Here is a 14,037-nt window from a genome sequence, read left to right on the forward strand (position 1 = left end):
AAAGAGTTCAGGGACTAGGATGAAGTCCTCACCCATGGGCACACGGTCCTTCCTGAAAGTGTTTACCTTGGAGCAAAAGGGTTAGTGAGTAATCATAACCACATCATCTCAGGCAGCTAGGTAAATGTCCCCTGTAGAAAATGCATCTTACTAAGAAAATCTGTTAATATATCCAGATTTATAAATTTATAGGTCCAGATATGAACAGGAGTTGGAAAATTGTTTTTCAGTAAAGAGGCAGAAAGTTAATATTTTAGGCTTTATGGTCCTGTTGCAATTACTTCACTGCCACTATAATACGAAAATAGCCACAGACAATAGCCAAATAAATGTGTGTGACTGTGTCCCAATAAAACTATTTACAACAACAGATGATGGACTGACGCCTGGCTAGAAGAGTTTGTTAACTCTAGAAGACCTGCTGCAGTTCACAAACAGTGAAGGGATTGGAAGATTTTGGCCACAGAAAGGATACGGAATCAGAGGCTTTAAGAACTAGCACGGCTCAGACACGTGGGCGACAACTGACGAAGGTCAAAAGGAAAGAAAAAAGGGTCAGCTTCTAAAGATGGGAAGTCATTTAGAAGACTAATCTTACTCTTTTTTCCTATGGGGGCTTGCAGGTATAGGCAGAGCTAGATCAAGGCTGGTGTTTAATCGTGCAAACCAGTGGATGAAGAGTGAAGTCTAGGTTGAGAGAAAAGATTGCACGGAAGGTTGCAAGAGAAGAGACTGGGAAAAAGGTTACATGTGTTAGTAACTCGGATGGGACAAGCTTCCTTAGTGGGCTGTTTGTTCCAATTTGGATAGTAGATTAAGATATCAAGAGATAGTGCAATAACATAAATTCTCCATTGGTAGAAGCGAACGGGGAGTAGTTCCAGATGGGAATGATTTTCAGGGTGGAGTCATCAATGGAGAAATGAGAGTGAGACATATGTCGAGGAGAGGAGGAAGTAAAAAAATATATACACACTGGAGGAACAGTCTATGATCCACAAGTAATAAATGACTTCATTCAAGCAATATACCTTCCATACTGTAATTGCTGCTGCAACAAATTACCACAAACTTAGTGGCTAAAAACAACACAAAGATATTATTTTCTAATTCTTGAGGTTAAAATTTAACATGGGTCTCACTGAGCAGGGTTGCACGCCTTTCTGAAGATTCCAAAGGAGAATTTCTTTTGTCCCTTTTCCGGCATCCAGAGGCTACCCACCATTCTCGGTGCGGCCCCCTTCTACCTGCCAAGCCAGTAGTGTCAGTGTGGGTCTTTCCCCCGCTGCTCTGCTCTGACGCTGATTCTTCTGCCTCTCTCTTCCACTTTTAAAGGCCTTGTGATCACATCGGGCCCATCCATATAATCTAGTATAATCTCCTTATTTTAAGGTCAATAAATTAGTAATCTTAATTCTGCCCATAACCTAACATATTTACAGGTCCCAGGGATTAGGATGTAGACATCTTTGGGGGTCCATTATATTGCCTACCACCCACATCTAAGCTATTAAAAAAAAAAACAACACATTTACCAGAGTAAAACCATTTGTCATTATTTTTCCCCCTAGTATTGAAGGAAACACATCCTTCAGATTAAGCTGTTTAGAACATAGCATTTTTTTTTTTTTTGCTCAATTTTATCTGTTTTACGTTCTTCATTGGGGGTGGGCTGGGGTAGTATATAGGCATAAATTCATCTTTTATGGTATATTTATCATAAAGGTATTTATACTTTATTTTTCATTTACAGACTTAGAATTTTACATATAACTCCTACTAGTTTGAGAGTTTTTTACAGAATGCATTTCCAGGTCTAGGCTTGCTGAAACCATATGTATATCCAAAAATATTTACCAGGATCACAAAGCTGAAAGTTGTTAATGATACATAAGGAAGTCGTTCTGGACAAAGAAGTGGGAATTGAAATTGAGGAAACCAAAAGCTATTGGGCAGTGGGGTTAAGAAAGCCCTAAGCTTCACATCTTAACAGAGGCCTGTGGATTAACTCTAACATTAACGTTATACACTAAGGATTAGGCTACATACTGGTCTTGGGACACTTTCATGCCGCCAAACTGCACCACAGGTGGCCCCAAAGACCTCAGAAAGACCTCTGTGTTAGTACTACTAGATGGTTTGCGAGGGTCCACGCTGCACGGAGGCCAGAAGCCAGACGCCGAGGTGCTGGGAGGTGACTAGCTGAAGGAAGTGACCGCAGGCAGAGCATGCAGCAGAATCCACAAAGTAAACTATACCATGTGTCCCTAGGTATTCCTGCTGACCCGGGGACCAAGATCTACAGCTGACAAGCTAAAAAGGTGACAGCTTGAACTACAAAAGACTACTCATTTGAGAGGCTTCATCTTCTCTTTAGATGTAGGCTTTACCTAGATTCAGAATAAAGTCATACAAGTGACTTGTCTGTTACTGGAGACCAGTTCTGCCAGCATTGGTAATTTTAAATATACGTATATAGGAGCAAACATGCATGTATGTGTACATGTGTATATTTTTCCAGTTTCTGCCAATGAATCATTTGCTCTAGGGAAGATCTTTAAGCTGTCTTAATAACTGAAGACTATAAAATTGTCTGAAATGGTTTCTACCTCATGACTGGAATAAGATGTCTCTTTGAGACTTAACTTTTGTCTTTTAACTTGCATAAACTTTATGTATGTGTAATATATATATATGTATATATATATATATAATTTTCTCCCTATTTCACAAGTACTTATAAAACCTATAATTTATTCCTACTAGTTAGCTATTCCTACAAGTCTAGCTATGACCGTCTAGTTAGACCTAATTATGTTTATGCTTCCTTCCTAATGTTGCCATTTTCTTTTCTAAATGACTTGTTTCCCCATTGTATTTTGTTTTCTGTGTTCTACAAAGCATTGAATTAGTTTGCCTCTGATTACCACTTTGGCTACATCCCAAAGAATGCTGTTGAATTCTTTGTAATTCCATGAATCATCCAACTCAACGTTCAAAAATTGTCTACAGCCTATTTTTCCCTGCAATGCAGTACAATTAAAGCCTTCCCATGCCTTGATGTTATATGCTTTATTATTCAATTTCTAAGCTTATCTTTGTATTGCAAAAAAAAAAAATGGTGGTTTAATTATACACATTATTACTTAGATTGTCAGTGCTGAATCAATATGAAAAAATCTAATCTGGAGTAGAAGGCCATCAAACACAGCCCTCTGGAGTAATACACATAACTTCAGATATTTATGGCAATGAAAGGGAAAGAAAATGGAGTTAACGAAAATCAGGGACCTATAATGTGCCTGTCTGCCTGTCTGCTTATCCATCCCACCTATCTACCCACCTACTTACCTGGTGAGCTCAGATGAATACCAACATGTAAACCCTGGTCTAACCAACTGCTTCTGTCTCTGCAGAAGCCGATTGTCTTCTGAGAAGCCAATAAAGAACTAAAAGCCCTTTACTTTAAAGGTTTCCTTATAGAAGCAGAAAGATTATTTACATGCACATTTGGAACTTTTTGACACAATTCTAATCTTTGAACATCCTACACTTAGCTTGAACTTCGTAATGTTCTGAATTTTACAGATATTATATGGCTGAGCATTCTCCCATGATTTCAGTTCTATTAACCAAGGTTAGTGGAATCAATCACAAAAGGCTTAAGTAGCAGCAACTATTTTGGATGTTTTTGATAGTGGAAAGAAACATCTTGAAATTTCAGTCATGAGGGATTTCAGTGTTATTATTTTCTTTAAATGTCTTCTAAGTGAGAACCAAATCAAAGCATTTTACATATAGCTCCAGTAAAGGGTTTTCACAATTGAGGAAAAATAATTTCTGACTTTAAAGTGATTTCTAATTTTATGAAATTTGCAAGGAATTTAATGTTCCACTTGGCAAAATCTTGGTTATCTTTTTTTCTGTAAGTGTATTTTTCTATGTATTTCCAAGAGTTTCATTGAAGCCTACTGAAATGGCCAAGATTTCTGTCTGTTTGCTTCATACCAAGGCAAATTTTGCCCCCCAACTGTTGTTGGTCCTGCTCCTTCAGGGTAGCAAGCTCTCCTGGCAATGTGTGCTGTTGGCCACTCTGTACACAGGCAGCATATTTTTCTCGTGATTCCAACTATAGAGGCTTTTTTTTTGTACCCCTTTGTCCCCTGGGAACACAGCAATGCATATACCTTTATGTCATTTCAAATCTCTAAGAGTACATTCATGAGTGAGAAAGCAGGTAGTAAAGTAAGAATATAAGCCTTAGTTGCTTTTGAGGAAAAAAAGTAGTTTCGAAAATGGGAACATTTAACATTACCATTAGGCCAAACCAAGAGGAGCCTCTGTCCTAAGCTCTACACTGTGAAAATCCCTGTTAGGGATTTCCCATGGCCATACCCCTTCTATAGTGGCAGGAGTCAACTGGGACGAGTAGATTTAACCTTCCAGAGCCTGGGATTCCCCTCCACCCCCAGACCATACTCCTGTTATATAAGACCCCAGAATTCTCTGCCCTGAGACCCTGAGTCCCCTTCTAGGTCTATGCAGGTCTCTTCTCCAAGTCCATCCTTCAGAAGAAAGAAGGAATAGACAATGAGGGAAAACTGTTTGCAAAGGGTAGACCAAACCTGATGATGGACTGAGGTGACCACAAGTGTGAGTGCAAGGCTATTCAGAGTATAGGATAGACAGTGATATGTAAGACAAGATAAGTGGTCAGGGGCTAAAGGCTGGACCAGGGGCTACATCTATGTCACCATTTTGGGGCATAGAACTAGAGGGAGCTTGAGAATTTTAAATTTAAAGCCAGCCTTCCAAGTTGTTATCAAGGTACATTTACCAACATAGGTAGGTCGAACAGATTGTATTTGTAGCTTGATTTGTAACTTTTAAAATATTTAGACACAGGGTACCTTAGGCCCTACAAATGTTAGGGTTGGGCCTGGAAGCATATTATTTATGTAAATAAAACTGTGGGTTGAAAAGAAAGAACCTTGGTGTTTATAACTTAAGACAGACTCCCCTTGAAGCCATCATCAACAGGAAACCATAGTGTTGGTTTATTATGTCACATGACTACTCCTTAATTTTGATTATACCTCCTCTATTTTTTTGGAAATTCTTAACTAGACAGACAATGGGGTTTGGGATACGGAAACATGTTCTCTTTGTAACAAGAAAACCTTTACAACTAGCATGAATCAGGTCTGAAGTGCTTGTAGTATCATCACACCTGGTCCATATATACTTGTAGAAAATCTCTCATATTTATGAAAGCACATTTTAGCTGAGCATTGTGATAGTGAAAAGCAGAAAGCAATTTCTCTGAGTTGAGAAACATGCCCAACCATCTCAAACAAGGACTATTTCTTTATCAGGAGGACCAGCAATAACCATCTTCACCTGTGACTGTTAACAAACATACCAGAGAGACAATGGCACCTCCAGAGCCACTTGGGCTCCACGAAGGACATGTGGCAAAGAGGCCAGCAGGGGGAGCTGTCAGGCTTACTCTTTGCCAGGGACTCTCTTACACCAAACTTACTCTGTGGTCAGGGCTACCAGGCTAACTTTTTTCTAAGCAAAAAGCCCAGCGGTGATGGACTTTTTGAAGAGGACAATGTACTGAGACTTCTTTCTTGATGTCTACGATGACTATTCTAGTTCTTTAAACATGTTAAGAAATCCTGAACTTCTATTTTCTTCTCTTTTCCCACTTTAAACCCTTTAGGAAAACTAATCTCTAGTTATAAAGCACCCATAAAAACTCACCTTCAGACAGAGGTTCTCTAAAATATTGGCAGGCACATTCTAGGGAAAAGGAGCACTTCTTAGTCTAGGAGCTTTGTTTTCCTGATAAAGAACTCTAATAGTCAATCAATCATAAAATGCAAGGAGAAATCCTATAAATTGGTAATCTATCTTTCCATCATTCTTTTGTGCTTCCTTCCTTGAACATTTTGTGAGCACCTATGTTTAGACCACAGTTATAAGCAAAGCTCTGTTCCCTGAAGAGGCTGAGAGGAGAGGTTATGGCTCAGAGCAGGCAGGGGAAGAAACCAAGCATGGGAAGCTAATGAGTAAGGATCCCAGAGGGAAAGGGTTGTGGCCCTGGTCTGCAGAGTCAATAGGTGCTTTTCTCAGAGAAAGGAGAGAGAGGAACAGAATAGCAAACCAAGAAAAAGGAGGAAAATAGAAGAGCTTCTACAGAGTCAATTCTTAGGAACTTGGAAGATGAAGGTATAGGAGAAGGGCCTCCCATGTCTCTCCTCCAGGGGGTCACTTTTACAATTTATTTTCAAGTTGTCAGAATTATGTCCTGTAGTGGAGCAGATTTATAGCTAAAAGCAAACTACGAATTCTAAAATAATTCTGATTTAGGTCTGGTATGTGGGTGGGTACAGAAGAACTGAAGGGTGTAATTTGTTGTTATTGTTGTTTTTTCTGGCAGATTTTGCATTCCAAATGCAATTTGCTGAGACTAATATTCCATTTAGTCTGTATATTCCAAACTTCTACTAACAAAAAGTGGAAAGGGGAAGGGAGGTGGGACTATCAAGATGCATCCTGTAATGGCAGAGGAAAGAAGCTTGGAACAAAATAATGAAAGCTTACATGCTAAGCATCTGGTTTGTGTATGATTGTGAGTGTGCGTGAGTTTGGGGTAGCTGTACTGTAGAGATACAGATAAAAATAAATTAGCGCCTATTCCAAAACTGCCTACAACAATTTACACAGTGAAAAATTAAAATGGGATTGAGCCCATTTAACTGTTTAGAGCGAGACCGTTCTACTTTTCTACAGTTAGCTCTACCACTTGCTAATTCTGATTTGGGGCAACTTTCAACCTGTTTCCCTCATGGGTGAAACAGGGACACAGACACATCTCTTGCAAGGTTTTGGTGAACACTGAAGGAGAATGGAAAATGCCTAGTGTGGTGATTGTCACAAGGCCAGTTCTCAATTAGAAAAATATCAATAAATTATAATAAGCTTTATTATTAATAATAAATGCAACTTTTGACAAGTATGCATTATATTTTCTAAGCTACTACTATTCCAAGATAGTTTTATTTTCTGCAAATGATTTTAACTTATGACATGATTCATTCCTTTTAAAATATTCTGTAACATCTCAGCTGTTCCATGGGTGCATTTTCAGTATATTTCCCAGTTACACTAGAATAATGAAATTAATTTTTATTAGTCTGGTTTTACTTTAAGCATCCATGGCTTACTTATCACAATTATTCTTCTATCTAATTAGACTTTTTCACTCAAATTTTATCCTAAAAGCTTGCTCGTTAAATTATTGCTCTTCTCCAGTTTGCAGGTTTTGAAGATGTTTTTCCCCCTTCTATTTTGAGTACATCAACTTTGATGAATTCAAGATATATTTCTTTTGTTGGTAAATCCTTAAGGGTTCTTCAAATTTTTTCCCTACAAGTTTTACTAAAATAATATATTTTATATTGGTGTTCACGATTAAACAATTAAAGCATCTCTTGGTTCTATTTTTTATTTAGAAGAGTTGGTTATAGAGGTGGCTTAGATATATAATATTAAATAAGTATAATTAAATTGCTATAAAGATAATTTAAATATATTTAATGGATTACGTATAAAAATGTTTGTTATAGAAAATAATTTTATGAACCAATCAAAATTCATAGGTTCAGTGAATATATTAATGGACTATGTATAATGAAATACAGTATACATACCATAAACTTCAAAATTGATTCAACTAGTCATAAAATTCAAATAAAAGGATATTTTTCTGCTCTATTTTTCTTGTCATAGCTGCACAGAAAGCCTCATTTTTTTTTTAGCAGGTGTGCAAACAGATGCAACTTGTTTCTTTTATTTTATCTCTACGCTTAACATTTCACCACTGCCAGAAAGTCAATGGATACATTGATAATATTTAAATAAAAATTCAAAAATTATATAAATTTTAGCAGTAAACAAATCCTGTTTCCTTTTTGTCATCTAGGCAAACATGGTAATGAAACTCCGGAATGGCAAATGCTTTTTAAATAACTTACTAGTCAGTATTAATGTAGTAGCGGATGAAATGGAATGGACCTGTGATGCTGTTTCACTGAAGGGCTCCATTCTCTAAAAGTCTTCAACAATTGAAATGACAGTGTTATAGTGAACACAGAATTAATATTTTATATGTTTGTATACTGTGTCTATATGTAAAACATGTATTGGTCTCTCTTGTCTGCCCAACTCATGCATTGAATTCACATTAATGACAAAATACAATAATTGTCCTTAAAGTATTTCAAAAGGGAAATACTTTTTCCTTGCTTCTGGATCTATTTCGCTATTTGACACTTCTCCCAAAGTAAGCACCCACAAAAGCAAAACAAAGTCCAGGAAAGTTTGTGACTATTTTCCAGGTTCTCCCACATTGATTTCTGTACTGTTCTTGCTCCAATCTCACCCCATTCTGTAGCACATAATAAAAATGGTAAATTAACAGCAAGAACTCTGGTGCCAAACTGCTTACTTTTATAACCTGATTTTATAACTTTGTAGCTATGTGACTTTGAGCAAGTTACTTAAAGGCTCTATGTCTCATTTCATCATCTGTAAAATAGATGAATAATAGTATTTACTCATAGGGTTGTTGTGCGTTAAGTTAATGTATATAAAGCACTTAGAACAGTGCTACATGGGTGTTGCCTTCATCTGATTTTTTTGGCTTTCCATTCTAATCAAATTCTGTCTCTTATCTGCTGAATTTGATGGGAGTATATTTGGTCTCTCTAGTGCTTGTACCTCAGATTTCCCATGAAAATTTCCCCCTTGGCCATACACCCTTCCATTTTGGGCAGGACCTGTGCACATAATTCCCTATGCCTGCAGTGGTTCTCCACCCCTTACCTCCAAATTCTCACTATCTTCACATAGTCAACTCATTTTGTCCTTTAGATCTCACTTTAAACAACTGTTTTGAGGGAAGCCTCCCCTAGTCCTTCAGGCTAGAATAAGTGCTTCATGACCCGTTAATTTTTCTGTATAGCACTTATCGGAATTTATAGTTATGTAGGGATGTGAATATTTAATAAATATGTTATCTTCTACTAAAATGTAAGCTTCATGAATGCAGGGTCTAAATTTTTTGTTCATCATTATACCCTATAATCATTATGGTGTTTGGCCTGGAGTAGGTCCATAAGAAATATGAGTTAAATACATGAATAAATTAATTTCAGAGATAAGCCCTGGGTTCAACATAAATGAACATGATTTGTCCAAGATTACACTACTATAAATGACAGAACTATAAGTAGAATTCAGTTCTTTTGATTCAAAGTCTGCTATTATTTCCAGGCTTTAAATCCTAAACCATACAAAGAACCATGCAATTTCTGTTGTGCGAGTTCTAGAATAAAAAGTAAAAGTACAAATCAGAAAGTATAGATCTAAGGTAGTCTGGGGGAATTGGGCCTCCCTATGTAAATGATATTTAGGATATGAAGCAGGAGTTAGAGTGGGTAAGGAGAGCTGAGACAGAGGGTTCCAGGGAGGATGAACCATTTACACAGTGGTCCAATGACAAGAGAAGCTTGGTGAATAAGAATAAGACCACTGTGATTGCAACAGCAGGAGTAGAAAGAAGGGGCTGAGGTATGATCAGAGAGGCAGGGCCGGACCTTCTGTACCAAAGCAAGATTTCTGTTTCTTAACTAACAGAAGAGAAAGCCACTAAAGATTTTAAGTAGGGATAACACAATCAGCATTGCATTTTCATGATACTGACTGCTCTATTGGGGCAGAGGTGTTGGGAAAAAGCAGTCAGAACAATTCATTGGCTATGAGGGTCGACAAAAAAAGAAATGTAAAAGATGACACTCAGGTATCCACTATAATTGTGGAGGACTGTAGTATCATTTACCGAGAAAGGGCTATTAGTAGACAGATGAACAGTTTAATTTTATTAATTGTATAATAAGCTCTCAATAAATAGTGACAATTATTGTTTTTGTAGTTGCTGTTACTGATGATTCAAAATCACTTGATGTGATTGATGGTAATGGATACCAGTGGATGTTGTCCTGAGGCGTTGCTCCCACTGTGTACATGGGCACTTCTGGACTTAGTGGTTGGAAAGGGCAGGCACGTAAGGGGCTAAGAGTGTAACTGAGCCGCAATATGAAAAAGTCTCTTCTGCCTCCAATCCAATTTCTAGGGAAAGCTTAATATAACACGTGAAGGACACATGAGAAAATAGCATTCCTTTTAATTTTTTAAAAAAATTTCCTTCTCCTTTTCCAAGAAGCAAGACAGTTTTGATATGATAATATGACCAGAGCCAACCTGTTTATCATGGCTAACAGGGGTATGAAGCATCAGTGTTGTTTGGGGAGATCAAACTTATAAAATTAGCCTTAACTAGCCTGAGCTGATAATGTGTGAGCAGATATAGCTCAAAAGATTTTCCTATAAATGGGGTAAGGAGATAGTAAGCAAAGAAAGCTTAGATCTTTGATATTACCGAAGGCATTTCATACCTTATTTTCTGATCTAGATTTTATTCCTGTCATATTTGTCCTTCATTTGGCAATCTGCCATATTCATTTACACTGTCTAGATATATTTTTTTTAAAAAAAGCAATGCCTGTTAGAATGATTAGTTGACAGTATTGACTATGTAAGGCCACCATCATTTTCATTCTGGTGAGCCAACAAGAAGCCAACAAGAAGCATGGAAAGGTTGCTGAGCCTTTGCACACTGTGGCTCATAACCACTGCCTTTGTTCCCTGAAGATGTCAGGAAAGCAAAGGCCATTTAGTCACATGGTGCTAATGAGAATTCCTGTTGTCATTATCCTGATTACCCCATTACAGAAGTCCAGAAATGTATGAGGTGGGTGGCAAATGTGTTAAATATGCCAAAAGGCATGTCTATTTCAGAAGTTTTAAACCCTCGGTTGAGAAATTTTACAGTACTTAACCTACTTGCCAACTGGGCATTTTGAAACAAGGCATCTATAAAAGAACTAAAGGGGCACTAAGGGAAAGTCAAATATAAGAAAAGTCCAGTTGTTTTGGTCACATGAGGTCCTGCTTACAATTTAAAAGCTACAATGATTCTTGCTTAGTTGCACACATATATAATTGGCATCACTTAAGCACAATCACCATTAAGAAACATCATAAAAACACATATAGAAAAGCATACATTTTAAAAAAGAGAAAGAAAAGAATATTTTAACGAACATTCTGAATAAGTTTAACATGTACTTTATTTATATTAAAATAATTATAGAGGTCCTTGAGGTATTTTAATGTATTTTTAAATTTATACCTTTACTATCATATTTATTAAACTAGGAAAAGAATTTCACATTTATTTTCACTTTTTATTTAAAAAGGAACATAAGCATAGTTTAAAAATTAACTTTTCTTCTTTACTGCTTGGGGTAATTTGTAGTATTGCCTAACCTGGTATAATCTATCAAGAGCTCAAATAACCCCAGTTCAATACAATAAAACGAGACAATGCTGAATCATTTGAGCATGTGTACCTATCCTTAATTATATTTACAAACTCTTGTTTATATTAACTTCAGGATTTTAGCTTTTTGACACTTGTTGAAAAGATATTTTGCTTACTAATCTAAAAGTTCTGAGATTTTTTTTCTTCACATCTTTAGTGATTAGAAGAAGCATGAATTTGAAAATCAGAGTGAGTATTCAAAACAGATCTCCACCATTTACTAGCTATGTAACCATTTAATCTCAGTCTTAGCTTTCAACTTGTTTCTTAGATGCTCATTTGTAAAACAAGATGAAATAGTACCCATCTCTAACAGTTAAGTGTTAAATGCTTTGTTACATTTAAAGGGTTTAGAACTGTGTCTGACACATAGTCAGTGCCCCCAAAATGTTAGCTATCATTATCATCATTATCATCACCTTCTAAAATGGAATTATTATTCATTTTAATTTTTGGACACTGGGAGAATCTACAAAATATATATTTAACTTTTCCTCTGTATTCCTAGCCTTTAGTTTTATCAGGAGCACCAATCTTTCTTATTTTCCATTCAAAAAAGTTTTTTAGTCCAGTGATTTTCAAACTTTTCTTTCAGAAACCTTTATAACATTGAAATATTTCATGAACGTCCACATGATATAATCTATAATTTTAGAATTCATTGATTAAGAAAATACATATGAACAGAGACATTTAAGGACCCCCTGAAATAAATCCACAGCCCCTTCAGGGACTAAGGCTTATTGGTTAGGAACCATTGTTTATATCAATAAGTAATATATTTAGACTAAAATGTAATTCAGGTTAAAAAAAAACAACAACACATTGGTTATCGCTCTCTTACCTCGCCCATGACTGCTATGGGTGTCTCTCCTGTTGCCTGAGCAACACGATGCTCTACTAAGTAGAACATATACTCATCGTAGAGTAGACGGATCAGGTGGAAGGAGCCAAAGCTAGCAGCACTGCGCAAGGTTAGGTCCCGAATAACCATTGAGCTATTCCAAGAGAAAAGACACACATGCAGCCAGTATTAGTGACCAGGATGACAGTTCAATCTACTTTTCCTCTTAAAAGAAGTTGGAGGTCTGATAGGATGAAATAGCACACAACCTGCCACAGATAATTTCATTATTGAAAGCAGTTGGCTCGACTCTTTGAAAGAGTGGCAAAGAGGTCAGCCTGAGACTTGGTTAATCTTTATTAGAGCCATTTTACTGTCATAGGTAAGTCTGCTGACTCTATTATGCTCCCAAATGGGTCAGAAATGAATATAAAATATTTTTAAAAGGTTGACAACGCATCATCACCATAAGAAAAAGCAACTCAAACTGAAAACCTTATTGAAGGTTCAGTACTACGTTACCGCCTCTCAATAATATTGATTTTAGTGTACACTTTGGGAAAATATGTATTTGCACCACACTGAAGTTTCAAAATATGCTAGGCAACATTTTTTTCTGAGGAGGTGAAATTTAAGCTGAAACTGGATTGACATGAGTGAGCATGGGAACACATGAACTTTCTCAGCAAAAACGAGAGCAAATGCAAAGATTTTGAGGTAGAACTATGTTTGATGTGTTCAAAGAACAGCCAGGCGGCTAGTGTGGCTGGAGGACAGTGAGCAAAGAGAAGAATACGCTGTGGGGTCTGGATGTCACCAGCAGCTCTAACACCAGCTTCTGTTGGAAAAATGAAAAAAAAAAAAAAAATCTACTGATTTTCAGTTATAATACCTCGTTACCGTTTAAAAATACCGATTAGCATGCCGTGAAATTACTGTCATATGTTTGAAAAAGAATCAGTTGAATTATATTACTAATGCTATGTTTGCTTTATTCTCTCTGTGTTGGGCCTCTGCCCTACAAGGCAAGTATAAAATGACACAATTAACAGTTTAATTGGAAACCTACTGTCCGATTCGGACTTTAGTAAGGTATTTGCAAAAACTGACTCCATCGAATTTCATTTTGCTAAATTACCACAAATTCAACTCCTTTTAAAATAAGTTATAAATGTTAAATGTTAAATATCCTTGCATACTTATCTTATAATTCACAGTGTGGAAACTGAAACATTTACCCTAACACATATACTCAATCTACCTCTTTGTGTATTTGCGGGTATATCATACCCTTCCTAAGAAGAAAGGTAAGAACATCATACCAATGACCCCTATATGAATTCTTTTTTTTCAAATAGTGCTTACGGTTGATTCTAAAAAACTACTACTTTTTGGAATATTCTCCAGTGGTAGGCAAACTAGGTTCCTTGTACCCTCTTTCAAATTATTATCAAAGCTATAAATTTTGTTTCTTAAAAATGGAATATTTGGTTGAGCCTCAGAGTGGCCCTGAGGAACGCTGTATTCTGTTATCCACAAAACATGCAAGCTGAGAAATGGCCCACATAAATCCTCCATTTCTGTTCAAGAAAGACATATATATATATATTTTTTTCCTACCTCCCAGGAAGCTAACAGTAGCCATTCAAAGCCAGGTTAGGCAAAGAGAGACCTCCAT

General features: G+C 36.6%; 1 protein-coding gene across 10 annotated transcripts in view; it reads right to left on the minus strand.

Annotated features, from left to right (window-relative positions):
* RFX3 (regulatory factor X3) overlaps nucleotides 1-14,037 on the minus strand; it is a 252,558-nt gene that overhangs the window by 15,343 nt on the left and 223,178 nt on the right. For all 10 annotated transcript variants that reach the window (XM_036217702.1, XM_016138324.2, XM_016138328.2 and 7 more), the window contains one exon: nucleotides 12,360-12,513. In XM_036217702.1, the coding sequence (XP_036073595.1) occupies nucleotides 12,360-12,513 (154 nt within the window). The remainder of the gene's footprint in view (nucleotides 1-12,359; nucleotides 12,514-14,037) is intronic.

Source organism: Rousettus aegyptiacus, unplaced genomic scaffold (assembly GCF_014176215.1).
Source record: "Rousettus aegyptiacus isolate mRouAeg1 unplaced genomic scaffold, mRouAeg1.p scaffold_m13_p_3, whole genome shotgun sequence".
Classification (NCBI taxonomy): Eukaryota; Metazoa; Chordata; class Mammalia; order Chiroptera; family Pteropodidae; genus Rousettus; species Rousettus aegyptiacus.